The following is a 17,621-nucleotide window of genomic DNA, read 5'->3' as shown; positions in this document are numbered from 1 at the left end:
TAAGAATGCACTTTATAAGAAAAGAAACAAACCTTTGTTGTGCTCTTCTTGGCGTCCTGTATTGCCTGCCTTTTGGTTTCTGTTCCATGTTTTCACTTTGCCCTTCCTCCTCCTCCTCCTCCTCTTCCTCCTCCTCTACTACTGATGATGTAGGCATTGGCTTTTTTTTGCCCCTTTTAGATGTCTTTATTACTGGTTCTTCCTTCGGTGTACCCCCGCCAGGTGATTTAGGAGGTCTTCCTCTTCTTCCTTTCTTTGGTGGACTGTTTTGTTCATCCTCACTTTCTAATGCATCTTCTTTTAGCCTCTTTTCCTCGGGCCACTGTGGTTCATCCGATTCTGAAACAACTGCAGTTCTCTTCCTCCCCCTCTGACTGCTTCTAAGCTTCTGGTCTTGGCCCAACTTATTTAAGTCTTCTATACCCAACTTCTCTTCTGAGTCTGTGATGGTTGCCTTCTTTCTGCCTCTTGGCTTCTCCATCTCTGACTGCAAAAACAGGTTAAATTACTTTTTTAAATAAAGCAATGTAATGATCTTATTTATTTAAATAAAGTGGTTTGCAATCCACAAGGAATAGTAGCTTACAGCAATTTTTCACCTTCAACAAATAAAGCCTAAAAGTAGGCTATAGTATTAGAATAAGATCTTACCCCACACTTCAAAGACCTTTGCAAGGGTATATAAATATATATAAATGTTGACAAGCAGATAAGGAAGCTATTAAGGCCTACAAACATGTGGGGCCTTCCTCACTTCAGTTCTCATATGTGAAAAATGTTAAGTAAATGGACAATTAAGCTGTTACAAAAATACTCACATTTCTATTCTTTATTGGAAACAGAGAACCAAGATAGGGTATCTTGCCCAATTTTCTATAGGAGAAGCTTGCAGATAATAGATTACTTAAAATAGTATGTAAATAATGTTCTCCAAATACACTATTACCAGTTTCATACTTTTGGAATTGGGCTCAGTATAGCTGACAACTTACATTTGATCTCCTTACCTGCACACAAGCCTATATTATATTTTGACCCACGTCTCTCCAAAAAGGGAGAGCGTTCCCAGGGTACGTTTTCATCATTACATCATTTTACACCCAAGGCAGTTTAGCAAAGCAAAATCATTGTTTTACTGCAGTCCAAATACAAAGTTGAAACAACTGCTCTTTCCTCACCCAAGTTGAAATCAGACATGTTCACCAATATTTCGTTCGGTGACAAAATGGACACTTCTCTCACACTCCCTGTGAAGACTTAATTTAGTAATCAATGTTTATGAAGAGAAGTTTTTGCCCATCTTTGCTCACAGAGGTGGAAAGTCCAGTCAGTGAAAAGGGGTTGTGAGAAAGAACAAAGAAGCCTACAGAAGGATATATTAACTAGAAGAATCTATTAAAAACAAAGTAACTGGTAACTTGAACCATAACTAAAGAATTAGACTATGTCTACACTAGAGAGATCTGTTGACAGAACTTGTTGTCAGAAGAGATCTTCTGACAAAACTTCTGTTGACAGATCATGGCCACACACAAAAGCGGATTGCTCTGTCGATCTGCTCTGTTAACAGAGTGTGGCCACAACAAAGTGCAGCCAGACTGTTTGGCCACTCTCTCAACAGAACACCCAACCAGAAGCACAGCAGACAAGGTTGCCTGGTGATCCTGAAGCCCTGTCTGTCAACAGAGAGCCCCCCTTGCCTTGGCGAGTCCATGCAGCTTTTTTGTCGATAGATTCTGTTGAGAAAGGCATTCTGCCTCATGGGGGGAAGGCAGAAGACTGTTGACAAAAGTGCCAAGTTCTGTCGACAGTATGTTGACAGAATACATTTTTAATATGGACACTCTGCGGCTTTTGTTTAAAAAAAAACACCTGTAAACTAAACCTTCTCATGTAGACGTAGCCTTAGAGTTATAGCACTGGCAGGCACCTCAAGTGGTCATCTAATCCAGTTACCCGCATTAATGCCAGGACAAAGTATTATCTAGATCATTCCTGACAAGTGTTTGTCTAATCTGCTCTTAATCTCCATTGACAGAGATTCCTTAATCTCCCTTGGCAATTTATTCCAATGCATAGACCAGTTTTTCCTCATGTCTAACCTAAACCTCCCTTGCTATAATTTAGACCCATTGCTTCTTCTCCTGTCATGAGAGGATAAAGACAATTTGTCTCCATCCTCTTGTAACAACCTTTTATGCATTTTATGTTTCCATATCTTTTCTCAGTCTTTCCCTTTCCAGACAAAACAAACCTTTTTTCAGACTTTCTTCATAGGCCATATTTTCCAAACCTTTAATCATTTTGTGTTGCTTTTCTCTGGACTTTCTCAAATTTGTTCACATCCTTCCTGAAATGTGGTGCCCAAAACTAGATACCATACTGTTGAGACCACATCAGTGTAGAATTACTTCTCATGTCTTGCTCACAATGGCCGCGTCTACACGTGCCGGCTACTTCGAAGTAGTGGCGCCAACTTCAAAATAGCGCCCGTCACAGCTACACATGCTGGGTGCTATTTCGAAGTTGACATCGACGTTAGGCGGAGAGACGTCAAAGTCCCTAACCCCATGAGGGGATGGGAACAGCGCCCTACTTCGACGTTCAACGTCGAAGTAGGGAACGTGTAGTCGTGGCGTGTCCCACATCATCGAAATAGTGGGGTCCGCCATAGCGGCCATCAGCTGAGGGGTTGAGAGACGCTCTCTCCAGCCCCTGAGCTCGATGGTCGCCGCGTGGAGCGGCCCCTTAAAGGTCCCCGCCCCCTGCCTTCCTGTGCAGGAAGCTGAGCGCGCGCGCAGGCAGAAGCACAGCCATGAGGGCGGCCTGCACGCTCATTCGCGCCCACACACCCCCACCTGCTGCGATGGCCACCCCCCAGCCCCTCAAGTGCCCCCAGGGGACCCCCACCAAGGGGAGCCAGGGCTCACAGCCCAGAAGCCAGGCGGGGAAGCGGCAGCGGGGCCCCTCCTGGATGGAGGCCGAGATTCGGGACCTGCTGGGGCTCTGGAGTGAGGAGGAGATGCTCCAGGTCATGGAGAGCAAGAGGCGGAACGCGGATGCGTTCACTCATCTGGCCGAGGGCCTGGCCACCCGGGGTCACCCTGCCCACACTCTGGATCACGTCCGGAGTAAAGTGAAGGAGCTGCGGCAGGGTTACGCCCGGGCCCGGGATGCGGCCGGCCCATCTGGGGCCGCCCCCGTCACTTGCCCCTTTTACAGGGAGCTGAGGGACATCCTGGGCCCCCGGCACACCTCCTCCCCTCCGGCCACTCTTGATACCTCAGCCGACGAGCCCCAGCAGGCCCCGAAGTCGGAGTCCAGCCCGGAGGTAAGCCCCGCACCCCGGGGGCCACCCCAGGAGCCCACCCCCGGGGCACCGGAGGAGGAGGAGGAGGGGGAGTCCTCCTCGAGTGACGGAGGCCTCCAGATCGTCCTGCCATCCAGGAGCTCCAGCCGGGCGTCCGCCCACCGGGTGTCCCCCGACCGTGGGAGCGGACCGTCAGGTATGTACCCCCCCAGTGCGCACCCCCGGAGTTGAGGGGCGGGGACAAGAGACATGCCCAGGGCCCTCCACATGCCCAGATGACCACGGCCCCAAGGACAGCAGCGGCATGTCCCTCAGAAGAGTGCATCAGCCCCTGCCCCCCCAGCACGACAGTGCCATGCCCCATCCCTGGGGATGGGGGGAGCGGAACCTAGGCTCCCCCGGGGGGAGGGGGTTAGACACCCATCAGCAGCAGCAGCACCATCTCCCGGGGACGGGGACGGGGAACCTGCAGCAGAGGGGTGGGGGGACAAGGGCCACGGCTCGGGGCCCTCACTAACAGCTGTCTCCCCTCTTCTTCCCCCCCGTCTTCCGCAGCTGCACCATCGGAAGGACAGGAGAGCGCCAGCGAGGTGTCAGTGGTCCCGGAGAGCCCACCGCGGCCATCACTCCAGGCCAGCCCCTCAGCGGAGCACCGACCAGCCCCACGGCGGGGACAACGGCGGAGCCAGCCACCCTCCTGGACAGCGACGGACCTCCAGCTGCTGGCCATCCATCGTTGGCAGCTGGAGGTCGCGGAGCAGTGGCTTCGGGTGGATGAGCGGCGCCTCCTGCTGCAGGAGTGGGTGCTGACCTGGCGCCAGGAGGCATGGGGGGCCTTCATGCGAATGTTCGAGCGCATAGCTGACTACCTGGCGCCCCATGCCGCGCCGGCCGCCGCTCTACCCACCCTGCCTGCTCCACCCGCCGCCGCACTGCCACCAAGGGCCCTTCCGCCAAGGGGGACCTGGGGCCAGCTGACACCCACCGGCCATATCTCCTGGTCCGCCCGGCTCCCAGCCAGCACTGACGAGGGCTGAGGCCGAGGTGCGGGTCGCTGCCGCCCACCCCAGCACTGGACATTAGGGGGTGTGGGGCCCAGGACGTGGACCCCCCCCCCTTGTATATATTCCCCTCAGTTGTATGTTTGTGTTAGTAAATAGTTTCTATTAGACCCCTGTTGTTATATTTTGTTGTTATGGATGCTGATACCTGCCCCCCCATGTACATAGTTCTCCCCTTCCTTGTCTTCCCCTTTTTTTCTTTCATCTTATTGGAGTTGTAATACATACATACATACATACACATATACATATACATATACATATATATATATGTATGTAATATTTATCCGGCCTGTACATAGTAGTTAGTTAAGAGATTAATAATAAGGAGAGTTCTCTACAGAGATTTGGTTTCACAAACAAATGTCTGTTTTTATTTATTTTCAGGAAAGGTGGGGGGGGGTTGCTCTTGGGTGCTCTGTGGTGTGGGCGTAGGGGCAGGGAGTGTTGTGGAGGATGTGGGGGGGCAGTGGGAGGCCTGCCAGCGTTCACCCCGCAGCCTCATCGAAATGGGCCCACAGGGCCTCTCGGACCCGGGTCCCTTCGGGGTCCACCTGGCGACTGGGGGCAGCGGGTGGCTGCACATCAGCCCTGCCGGCCTCCACAGCCCAGCCCTGAAAGAAGGCGTCCCCCTTGCTCTCCACGAGGTTGTGTAGGGCGCTGCACGTGCCCACAACCTGGGGGATGTTGGTGAGGCCCGCATCCAGGCGGGTGAGGAGGCACCTCCAGCACCCTTTGAGGTGCCCAAATGTGCGCTCCACCACCTGGCATGCGTGGTTCAGGCGCTGGTTTAAGCGCTCCTGGCTGACTGACAGGTGGCCCGTGTAAGGGTGCACGAGCCAGGGCCGGAGGGGGTATGCCACATCTGCGATGACGCAGAGGGGCATGGTGGTGTCCCCCACAGGGATCTCCCGCTGGGGGATGTAGGTCCCCGCCTCCAGCTGGTGGCACAGGCCCGAGTTCCGGAATACCCAGGCGTCATGGGTGCTGCCAGGCCAGCCCACATAAATGTCCAGGAAACGGCCCCGGCTGTCCACCAAGGCCTGGAGGACCACAGAATGGTAGCCCTTCCGGTTAAGTAGTGTCCTCCACTGTGCTCCGGGGCGCGGATGGGGATGTGGGTCCCATCCAGAGCCCCGAAGCAACTGGGGAAGCCCAGGGTGGCAAAGCCCGCAATGGTGGCATCCGGGTCCCAAAGCCTCACGAGCCTGTGGAGGAGCAGGGCGTTGATGGCGCGGACGACCTGCAGGGGAAGCACATGGGAAACCACCAATGAGGGGTGTGCAGGGTGTGTGTGGCCCTCCCCTGCCAGGGCTGCCTCCCCTTCCCCCTCCCCCCGTGGGTCCTCTTACTTCCATGAGGACAGCCCCGACGGTGGCCTTGCCGACACCAAACTGCTGGCCCACGGATCAGTAGCTGTCTGGAGTGGCCAGCTTCCAGACAGCGATGCCGACCCGTTTCTCCACAGTGAGGGCATGCCGCATGAAGGTGTCCCGGTGCCTCAGTGCGGGGGTGAGCCACTGGCATAGCTCCAGAAATGTCTGCCGGCTCATCCGAAAGTTCTGGAGCCAGCGGTCGTCGTCCCACTCTCCGAGCACCAGCCGCTCCCACCAGTTGGTGCTGGTGGGGTAGCTCCACAGCCGGCGGCGTATGAGGCGGGGGGGGGCGGGGTGCTGCAGGGTTGGGGGTTGCATCCTCCTCCCCTGCGGGCAGCTCCTTCTCTGTGGCAAGGATGTGCTCAGCTGCCACCTGCATGGCATGGAGCAGGGTGAGCACTGTTCCTACAGGAGTGGCTGGGTGGACCTCTAGCTGCTGCTGCTGGGGGTCCATGACTGCGTCGCTCGAGGTGTGTGCCCCTATGGCTCTGCAGACCGTGTGCTGTGCAGGCTGCGTGTGTCTGGGAGGGGCCCTTTAAGGGAGCGGCTAGCTGTTGCCCTGGAAGCGCTAGTCCGCCCTGTGACCCTGTCTGCAGCTGTCCCTGGCACCCTTATTTCGATGTGTGCTACTTTGGCGTGTAGACGTTCCCTTGCAGTGCCTATTTTGATGTGGTGCTGCCCAACGTCGACGTTGCCAGCCCTGGATAACATGTAGACATTATTCATCGAAACAGGCTATTTCAATGTCGCTACATCAAAATAAGCTATTTCGATGTAGCGTGCACGTGTAGACGTAGCCAATATGTTTTATAATGTATACCAGAATGATGTTTGATATTTCTGTAATACCATGCTGTTGACTGATATTTAGCTTGTGGTCTGCTATCACCCCCAGACCTCTACTCCTTCCTGATACTCATTTGGTACGTGTGCAACTGATCGGTCCCCCCTGCATGGAGTACTTTGCACTTGTTCTTACTGAATTTTCTTCTATTTACTGAAGACCATTTCTCCAGTTTGTCCAGATGATTTTGAACTTAAAGCTTATCCTCCAAAGCATGTACTATCCCTCCCAGCTTCATATCATCCACAAAATTTATAGGTTTACTATGTAAGCCATTTTTATTTAAATCATTGATGAAGATATTGAACAAAACCAGATACAGAACAGACCCCTGCAGGATTCCACTCATTAGCCGTGTCTACATCTGCCGGCTACTTCGAAGCAGCCGTGCCAACTTCAAAATAGCACCCACCACGTCTACACGTGGCGAGCGCTATGTCAAAGTTGAAATCGACGTAAGTCGGCGAGACGTCAAAGTCGCTATCCCCATCAGGAGATGGGAATAGCTCCCTACTTCGACGTTGAACGTCGAAGTAGGACACGTGTAGACAATCCGCATCCTGCAACATCGAAATAGCGGGGTCCGCCATGGCAGCCATCAGCTGAGGGGTTGAGAAACGCTCTCTCCAGCCCCTGCGGGGTTCTATGGTCACCGTGTGCAGCAGCCCTTAGCCCAGGGCTTCTGGCTGCTGCTGCTGCAGCTGGTGATCCATGCTGCATGCACAGGGTCTGCAACCAGTTGTCGGCTCTGTGGATCTTGTGCTGTTTAGTGCAAGTGTGTCTGGGAGGGGCCCTTTAAGGGAGCAGCTAGCTATTGCCCCGGAAGTGCTAGTCCGCCCTGTGACCCTGTCTGCAGCTGTTCCTGGCACCCTTATTTCGATGTGGGCCGCTTTGGCGTGTAGACGCTCCCCTGCAGCGCCTACTTCGATGTGGTGCTGCCCAACGTCGACGGCACCAGCCCTGGAGGACGTGTAGACGCTATTCACCGAAATAGCTTATTTCGATGTAGCATACACGTGTAGACGTAGCTATTATGTCCTTCCAGCAAGACTGTCAACATCTGATAACTACTCTCTGGGACCAGTTTTCCACATACAGTGTATCTTCCTAGTTTGTTTATAAGAAGATCATGTTAAGCTGATAAAATGTGACCGGATTCATGTAAAAGCTGCTTACCAGCCTCTACATAACTGTTCTTCTTTCAGGTGTAGTATACAGTAAGCGCTTTGGTATCTGGCATCCTGGGGACCAGGAGGTTGCCAGATATTCAAATATGCCAGATATTTTTCTAGCAGCCTGTCAGCCCTGCAGACAGGAAAAGTTCCCATCAGAGAGCAGCCCGCATGGGTGGAAGGAGCAAAAATGAACTTTACCATTTAAAACCCCAGCCCAGCAGAGGAATTGATCTGGAGGCCAATTTGCAGCAACTAAATATTTGGCTTGTATGCTGAGCTCGTGTGGCTCCTGCTCAAACAGACTTCAGTTAAGCAAACGGTTAAAAGAGGGCACAGCTGCCACCGCTCCATCAATTGGCCACAGAGCTTCAGCAAGCTCAGGCACTGCTCATACCAGGCCAAAAGGAAATTTGCTTTGTCCTGAGGGGAACAGCCCCCATTGGCTGGAGGGCCACGGTGGCGGGGCTGCTCTGGGTAGGGTGCTGCACCAGACAGGGAGCCATTCTGGGTGGCTCATGCACGTTTGCCCTGTGTGGGGAGCCACTGTGGGTGGGAGAGCGGAGGAGACGATAGGTGCACACATGGGATAGTGTTGAGATATTGCATAGTCAGAGGCAAATTTATTACACCAAGACCAGGCTGCTGCTTCACAAATGTCTAATATGGAAACATGAGACAAAAAGGCTCAGAAACTGGGACCTACTTGAATGACCTACTAATCTATCTGGAAGCCTCATCATAGCTAACTGGTAGTATAAGCGAATATAACTGGAATTCCAAGCTGAGACCACCCTTTCAGTGACTACTGTACAACCTTTCATTATGTTTGCAAACTCAATGAGCAATTATGTCAAAAATCTAAAAAGACTTAGTCCAGCCCAGATAAAAAGAAAAAGCTCTTGTAAAACCTACGTGACATCTTATGGGCATAGAACTTAGAGAAAAAGGTCAGTATGAAGATGACTTGGTTGTATGAAAACTGGAAACCACCTTAGCAAGAAACCTTGGGTGAGGTTGAAGATGAAGTTTGTGAAGAAAACTGTATCTGATATCAATGTCCTCAGTTTCCTCACTCTGCTGGCTGTCCTAACAAAACACCACACACACAATCACAAGGTTTAAAAGAGAGCAAGCCACTAAGGTGGGGGGGAGGGTGAGTAGCTTATTGGCTTTACCAAGACTAGATTAAAGTTTCATGGGGAACAAGAGCCGGCACCTCTTGTGAAAAAGTCTGTTCAAGCTTTTCAGAAACATAATGGATATTGGGTTTCAAAAAAGTGAGTGGTTATCAACAAACAGGAGGAAGGCTAAGAACTGCAAGGTGCACTTGCTAACCTTTGATGCTTCAGGAACAGAACATCTTCCAAAACCTGCTGAATAAAAGCAAAGTCTCGGGAAACTGCTTTAACTGTGGATCAGATGAGAACGTCTTTCATCTATCCAAGTAAATACTATTAAGTCTGTGTATAGGGGGAGTGACAATGGGGGATCAACTGTGTGTGTTAACAATTCCAAGAACCAGTACTCACGGGGGCATGCAACTGTGATGAGTAAAAAAGATGAGCCTTGCCCTGTTTGATTTCGCATGGAACTCTAGGCAGGAGAGGGATAGGGTGAAAAGCTTACAAGACGACTAACTACATCAGTAGAAAACTTGTGCTGGCACCCCTTGTGAGCTAGAAACAAATGGCACTCTGGCTTGTGTTTTATCAAAAATAGATCCACTTGGGGAAGCACCATATGGACATGACAGACTGGATTCTGAAGCAAATCTTACCTTCCCTAGATGGATCCAGCTGAAAGTTGTAATGGAGTTCACTTTGTTCTACCTCAACAATCTATCACTTCAGTAATGAGGTTTCAGATTTAGACTGGTGGGCTTGCTTGGGTCTCATACAGATACAAGGCCACTGGTTTCCCCAAGATTTCAAACTACATATAAATGTCTGGGAATTGAGAGCTACTCAGTTAGATTTCCTGGCATTTCTTCCACACAAAAGGAAGGAGCTTGTTGGTTCTCACTGACAATAAAAGGGCCATGTTATATGTAAATAAACAAAGAGAATACACCTCAGCAGCTCTTGAATTGTATGAACTAAATACACGTTCACTATCATGTGTCCTAGCAACTTCAAACATCTTCGCATTGTGATGAGGGAATGGGTCTATGTCTACACTACAGCATAAATTCAAATCTAAGGCACTCAGCTCGATTTTAAATTGTGACTGTTTACATATCAAATACATTATTTCAACGTTAGGGGGTGCTATGGCTGATATTCTTACTCTGACAACCTCAGAGGGATTAACGGGAAGTTCGAATGTAAGCATTCAGATTAATGGCAGGGTGGAAACAACTTCCATGTAAATTGGTTTTATTGGCTTCCAGAGGAGTCCCACATGTATCCCACAATGATTCACAGTTGTTCATTCTGGCTGCTTGCATCACCAACGCTCTCCAGGTGTGGAGGAAGTAGGTAACAGGAAGCTTGGTTTGTGCTCCCCCAGCAGCAGATCTTTTCTGGGGCTGGGTGGCCCCTTGTGGGCAACACGAAACGGGGAGTCTTTTCTCCCTCATTGGCAGATATTTTCTGGGACTGCATGGCTTCTTGTGGGCAACATGAGACGTGGAGCTTGGTCTTTGCTCCCTGCCGTGGCAGATATTTTGTGTGGCTAGATGGTCCCTCATAGGCAACATGAGCTGGAAAGCTTAGTCTTTACTCCCCTGGTGGCATATATTTTATGGGCCACGCAAAGTGTGTGTGTGTGTGTGTGCGCGCGAGAGAGAGAAAGAGAGAGGGGGCATAAACCAGATGAAGGAACCATGTCAACTGGTTCCTCAGCACTTGACACCCCTGCCCCTCACAATGACAGGAGCCGGAAGGACTGGGGGAGGCTGAGTCCCTGTGAAGGGACCATGTCAACTGGTCCATCATTGCTTGCCCCCTTGGAAACACAAGCTCCCCCCCAGTCAATATTAAGGGCTTCCACCCATACCTTATTATATCTACACTGACATTCTCTGGGTTACTCTGTTTTGTTCCAAAACTACCTTAGCATAGGTTCTTCTAGGGACATCTGTTACAGAAGACACATTCTTTAAATAGCTCTCATCCTCTATATTATTCTCTCTCTTATGTAAACATTTTGCCAGTAGGTCTAATTTGACAGTCTCGTCTCCTTTTCAGCTATTTCACCATTCTGCCCAGGGGTGATTTCAAGGTGGGGCAAAGTAGCCAAGTGACCAGTTGACATGTTGTGGATAACTTCTTGGTACAAGTGCTGAAGGAACCAAGCAGGGGCCGTGCACAACTTGACCTGCTGCTCACAAACGGGGAAGAACGAGTAGAAGAAATAGAAGTGGGAGGAAACCTGGGCTGCAGCAACCATGAGATTGTAGATTTCAGGATTCAGACAAAAAGGAAGAAAGGTAAGCAGTTACAGACCCTTAATTTCAGGAGAGCAGACTTTGACTCCCTGAGAGAACGGATGAGCAGGATCCCTTGGGAAACACAGATGAAGGGGAAAAGAGTTCAAGAGAACTGGCAGTATTTTAAAGAAGTCTTACTGAAGGCACAGGAACAAACCATCCCACTTCATAGTAAGAAATGCAAACATGGTACGCAACCAGCTCAGCTTAACAGGGAAATCCTTAGTCAGGTTAAACTCAAAAAGGATGCATACAAGAAATGGAAATGTGGACAGTTGACTAAAGAGGAGTATAAACATACGGCTGGAGAATGCCGGGCAATAAATCAGGAAAGCGAAAGCACAATTGGAACTGAAGCTGGCAAGGGATGTGAAGACTAACAAGAAGGGTTTCTACGGGCATGTTAATAATAAATGGGTTATCAGAGAAGGTGTGGGGCCGCTACTGGATGAGGGAGGTAACCTAGTGCCAGGTGATGTAGGGAAAGCTGAAGTACTCAGTGATTTTTTTGCCTCAGTGTTCATGGACAAAGCCAACTTCCACATGATGGTGCTAGACAATGCATTTTGGGAAGGTGGAGGGCAGCCATCTGTGGGGAAGGAACAAGTTCTAAGCTATCTAGAAAAACTAGATGTGTACAAGTCCATGGGTCTGGATTTAATGCACCCCAGGCTACTGAGGGAATTGGCAGAGGTCATTGCTGATCCTTCGGCCATTACCCTTGAAGACTCTTGGAGATCAGGGGAGATACCGGATGACTGGAAAAAGGCAAACAGAGTGCCCATCTTTAAAAAAGGAAAGGAGGACGATCCAGGGAACTATAGACCCGTCAGCCTTACCTCAATCCCTGAGAAATAATGGAGGGAATCCTCAAGGAATCCATTTTGGAGCACTTGGAAGAGGGGAAAATGATCAAAATTTGCCAGAAAGGATTCACCAGTGGCAAGTCCTGCCTGACCAATCTGAGTAGCTTCTATGACGAGGTAACAAGCTCTGTGGACATGGGGAAGTCAGTGGATGTGATATTTCTTGACTTCAGCAAAGCTTTTGAAACAGTCTCCCGCAACATTCTTGTCCGTAAGTTAAGGATATATGGATTCGATCCTGGGACTATAAGATGGATAGAAAGCTGGCTTGATGGTCGGGCCCAGCAGGTAGTGGTCAATGGCTCAATATCTGGATGGCAGTCGGTTTCAAGCAGAATGCCGCAAGGCTCGGTTCTGGGGCCGGTGTTATTCAACATCTTTATTAATGACCTGGATGAAGGACTGGATTGCACCCTCAGCAAGTTTTCGGATGACACAAAACTAGGGGGAGAGGTAGACATGTTGGAGGGTAGACAGAGAATCCAGAGTGACCTGGATAAATTGAAGGACTGGGCCAAAAGAATCTGATGCGGTGCAACAAGGAGAAGTGTAGAGTCCTGCACCTGAGGCGAAAGAATCCCAAGCTTTGTTACAGGCTGGGGACCGACTGGCTCGGCAGCAGTACGACGGAAAGGGAACTATGGGTTATGGTGGATGAAAGGCTGGATATGAGTAAACAGTGTGTGTCCTTGTAGCCAAGAAGGCTAACGGTGTACTAGGGTGCATTAGGAGGAGCATTTCGAGCAGATCTAGAGAAGTAGTTATTCCCCTCTATTCGGAACTGGTGAGGCCACATCTTGAATACTGTGTCCAGTTTTGGGCCCCCCGTTATAAAAAGGATGTGGATTTGCTGGACCAGGTTCAGCGGAGGGCAACAAAAATGATTAAGGGTCTGAAGCACAAGACCTATGAGGATAGGCTGAGGGATTTGGGCTTGTTTAGTTTACAGAGGAGAAGACTTAGGGGTGATTTAATAGCAGCCTTCAACTTCCTGAAGGGGAGCTCAAACAGGAGGGTGAGAAACTGTTCTCAGTGCTGTCAGCTGGCAGAACAAGGAGTAATGGTCTGAAGTTGAAGAGGGAGAGGTGTAATTAAATATTAGGAAAAACTACTTCACCAGGAGGGTTGTGAAGCATTGGAATGCATTTCCTAGAGAGGTGGTGGATTCTCCATCCCCAGAGATTTTTAAGTCCCAGCTGGGCAAGGTCCTGGTTGGGATAACTTAGTGGTGGTTGATCCTGCTTGAAGCAGGGGGCTGGACTAGATGACCTTCTGATGTCCCTTCTAGCCCTATAATCTGTGTGATTCATATTCATTGTGACATGTGGGCATGACAGTTACCTGGTGCACCAGTTGGCTGATTAGGCAAAAGTTGTACCTCAAGGGAATATTGCCCATTAGTTCAAATGGGAGGTGTTCTTTCAATGTGGGAAAAGCACCTGAGCAACCAGTTTATATGATTCAGTCACCTTCTGAAGCCAGCTTATTTGGTTTTCCTTTGCCTGGGATTCCCCACTTTTCCTTCTTTTCTTCTGAAAAAACATCCATTTGCTTTCCACAGGAGGAGAATGAGGGCAATGCAATGAGGGAAGATGACATCACATACCCACAACGACTTGCAGGGCATTTTTTCTTCCCAGATTGCAGCAGCAAAAACTAAGAATGCCATGGGGCTGAAGGAACTGTGGGATAGGTTCCCACAATACGTTGCTGCAACAGCCAATCTTTGGTAATTAGTGTAGTAGCACTAAATCAAATTTGTGGGTTCTTTGTGAGGATACTCCAAGTTGAATTTATAAAACCCAGCATTAAAGATTTGAATGTAATAAATTTGAATTTATCTTGTAGTACAGTTGTAGCCTATGTCTAGAACAGTACCTTGCATCATGTGAAATCTTGCCAGTAGAACAAGTCACTGGCCCTTATGGATCTTCAAAATTTTGATTTATCAACTCATTTCAACTTTCTCATGCCTAAAATAAGTCTGGCATTCCCCTTTGTTTTCAGGATCCTGAAGGCTGTGTCTACACATGCTCCCTCTAAAAGAAGGGGGCATGTTAATGAAGCAGTTCAAAATATGATAATGAGGTGCTGACATGAATATGCAGTGCCTCATTAGCATAATGGCAGCCATGTGCAATTCAAAACTGCTGCTTTCAGAATGCACACAACTCGTGTAGACGGGGCCTTTCGAAAGAACCCCACCCCCCCGACTTTGGAAGCCCCTTCCTCCTATTTGGAAGATGAAGCTCTGCATTTTAATTTATTAATGAGGCTGTTGTAAGCAGGACTATTAGTAACTTTTAAAAGTATCACTGGCACTGGGATTGCACACAGAGGTCAAAAGGTCAAATTTCAGCACTCTGACCCAGAAAGGCTTCTGACCCCTGCTACAGGGCATCCCAAGACAGCTTTCTGGTTTGCGGTACAAAGCTGAAACCTTCCTGTGGGAAAAAATCTTCTTTCCAAACAAGTCTAATTTCTTAGCTTTCTTATTCTTTGGTGTTTAAATCCCTGCCGGGGGGGATGACACACACAATACCTCCTTTCCACTGTTTTTGCAGCAGGTGGTAGACAGACTCAGATCCTGGTGAAGATACACTGGGAAGATCATCTGCAGCTTTCACCTATGTTACTGTTTCAAATTGGACAACTACTTATAGAGCTGGAAGGGACCTTCTGAAGTCATTGAGTCCAGTCCCCTACACTCACAGCAGGACCTAACAGTTTTTGTTTTATTGTGTAACCTATCGGCACCAGACCCCTAAATGGCCTCCTCAAGGACTGAACTTAAAACCCTGGGTTTAGCAGGCCAATGCTCAAACCACTGAGCTATCCTCCCTTCAATCTAACAACTCCACACAGCGTGGAGCTGAAAATCTGAGAACCATCTTCAGTGCCAATGCTAAGCAAGAATCATGACTTTACAGCAAAGCTGTTACTGAGAGATTCAACAACTTTCCCACAGCTTTAAACATTTTGGGAGTAGACAGTACTACTAAAAGTCTTCTGATCCTGCAACTCTAGGACCTGAGGGGGCAGCAATGAAGTTGGACCATCTGGAGTTGGTCTCAAAAGGCCTGAAGCTGTCCTCTGGAATCAACAAACTTCTGTTCTAAGGTATACTCTGGGGAGCATTTCCCTTTTTAATCACACCGGAATCCCTGATCATGCTTGACCTCTTCACCTCTAATTTTGATGAGATATGTATTGAGTTCTTGGAGGAATTGTGGTACCTCTTTTTTTTGGCACCAATAAAATAAATGTACTTCTCGGTACCAGCAAGGCTGTAGGATTATTGCTGACTGATGCAGAGGCACTCAGCACCCAGACTGAACATGACAGCTGCAATGGAGGCCAGAGCACTAATTCCAATAGGCACTTAAGTCTGGCTCCCCTGCCTTTTCTGGATCAGGGCTTAAATGCCTTATAGATACTGCAGTCAGTCACACGAGACGCCTCCAAGTGCTTAAGGCAGCTAAAGTGCAGATCACTCAGTGGCACAGGCTTCTCCTTTGTCAGAAGAGTGGCAAGTCTTGAAGCCCAGAGAACACTGCATAACCATGTCACAAATACTCATACCTAGAGAGCAGATTTTTTTTTTTAAACTTAAGCTATCCTAACCTAACTAAACTATACTAAGTATAATAACAACAGATACCAACTATAATATCTACAAAGAAAGGACGTCCACACGCAAAAAGAGGAGTTCCAACCACTATCATGGGGAGTTGGAACGAACAAAGGTGGGTTGGGTGACTCAACCATTAATGCCTGAACACAACGAGAGGCAGCAGGGAATGCTCATACTTCCTCAATGGATACCGCTAAGGGAAAACCACTACACTACAATGGTGAATATATGTACCTACAATGGAACAGACACGTGCAATCACGTGAAAAACTACACATTGTTCTTTGCTCTTTTTCCTATCATTGTTTATTGATGCTTTTGTCAGATCACATATAATTCTACTGCATACTTACAAGTTGCAGTTGAACAGTAACAGAGAAATAGTCGTGCTAGTCTATATAATATCAAAACAAAAAAGCAGTCCAGTAGCACTTTAAAGACTAATAAAATAATTTATCACCTAATGAAGTTGCAGCTGAGTTTCCGTTAAAGCTTGGTTTGGGGCTACCCTCTCAAATCCAGTTATACCATCCTCACAACTCACATTAGATAGGTGTTGAGGTACAATTTTTCTGTTAAATTTGAAGTGATTTGGACAAAGAGTCCCTGAATTATGATACCTTTAAAATCAGATTACAAGCCAGCAGGGGTTTTATTAAATTTATTAAATTCTGCTTTTCAGTATCTTTGTTACTATCAAATGTCAAATACAATCACTCTACCAGAAAAATCAGTTCTACTTCAAGAGGAGAAAAAGGCTCCAGTTTGTACAGAAATATAAAATACTGAACTTTTATTCCTGTGGTCAGATATTTTCTCCAGCTAACTTCACTGGTCACTCTCATATTCTCAAACAATGAAAAAAAAATGGTGTCGGCAGCTGCATGAGTCTCAGCTATTCAGAATTTGTTGGGGATGTCAAAAAAGATGCATATAATTTCAAAAAAATTGTTTTGCACAGTTTAATATTAAATTATAAAATATTTATTATCTGAAATAAATTAAACAACAGTCCATAACTTTAAATCAGGTCAACTCATCAAAATTACTGTCTTCCTTCCTTTTCCAAACTTCCATTACAAAATTTCAGCAGCAAATAGTTTCAAGAACATCAGCAGTAAGAAACCAATAGCTTATGACACGTAACATAGGATCATGTCTGCTCAGACTGTTTACAGCATTAGTTCTAGCTCTGACACTGAGCAGAAGACTAAAACTGGGTTAGAATTCAAGACAGAAGGAAAGGCAAGGCAAGGCAAGATAGTCACTAGAAGGGGAATCTCAAGATCCATTTTCTGGATCCACTCACCTGGAAATGGAGGTTTCCCCTTTTTGCAATAGTATTGTGCATTAGTATGTTTTTCCAGTGGTTCACAAATACTAGATCAAATGGTTACTAGCACCTCAGACCAGGCAAAATATACTCTGTACCAGACAGAAGTTTTCAACATCTCAAGCAACCCAGGGTAATGCATCCCAAAAGAAGAGCAGCCACAGATATGAGTTAGATGAAAGTAGTAGGAGTGAGGACAGGGTGATGGCTGAACAAAAGAGGCATTGACACAAAATATAACTTCTCCAAAGCTGTGTCTACATGTGCACGCTACTTCGAAGTAGCGGCACTAACTTCGAAATAGCGCCCGTCGCGGCTACACGCGTCGGGCGCTATTTCGAAGTTAACCTCGACGTTAGGCGGCGAGACGTCGAAGTTGCTAACCTCATGAGGGGATCGGAATAGCGCCCTACTTCGATGTTCAACGTCGAAGTAGGGACCGTGTAGACGATCCGCGTCCCGCAACGTCGAAATTGCCGGGTCCTCCATGGCGGCCATCAGCTGGGGGGTTGAGAGATGCTCTCTCTCCAGCCCCTGCGGGGCTCTATGGTCACCGTGGGCAGCAGCCCTTAGCCCAGGGCTTCTGGCTGCT

At 48.3% G+C, this 17,621-nt stretch overlaps 1 protein-coding gene across 3 annotated transcripts in view; it reads right to left on the bottom strand.

Moving 5' to 3' along the window:
- PDS5B (PDS5 cohesin associated factor B) overlaps nt 1-17,621 on the bottom strand; it is a 312,170-nt gene that overhangs the window by 14,586 nt on the left and 279,963 nt on the right. For all 3 annotated transcript variants that reach the window (XM_074986372.1, XM_074986368.1, XM_074986369.1), the window contains exon 32: nt 33-487. In XM_074986372.1, the coding sequence (XP_074842473.1) occupies nt 33-487 (455 nt within the window). The remainder of the gene's footprint in view (nt 1-32; nt 488-17,621) is intronic.

This window comes from Carettochelys insculpta, chromosome 1 (assembly GCF_033958435.1).
Source record: "Carettochelys insculpta isolate YL-2023 chromosome 1, ASM3395843v1, whole genome shotgun sequence".
In the NCBI taxonomy this organism is placed as follows: Eukaryota; Metazoa; Chordata; order Testudines; family Carettochelyidae; genus Carettochelys; species Carettochelys insculpta.
Note: the sequence above shows the minus strand (reverse complement) of the source record. Positions and strands in the feature narration are given on the sequence as shown.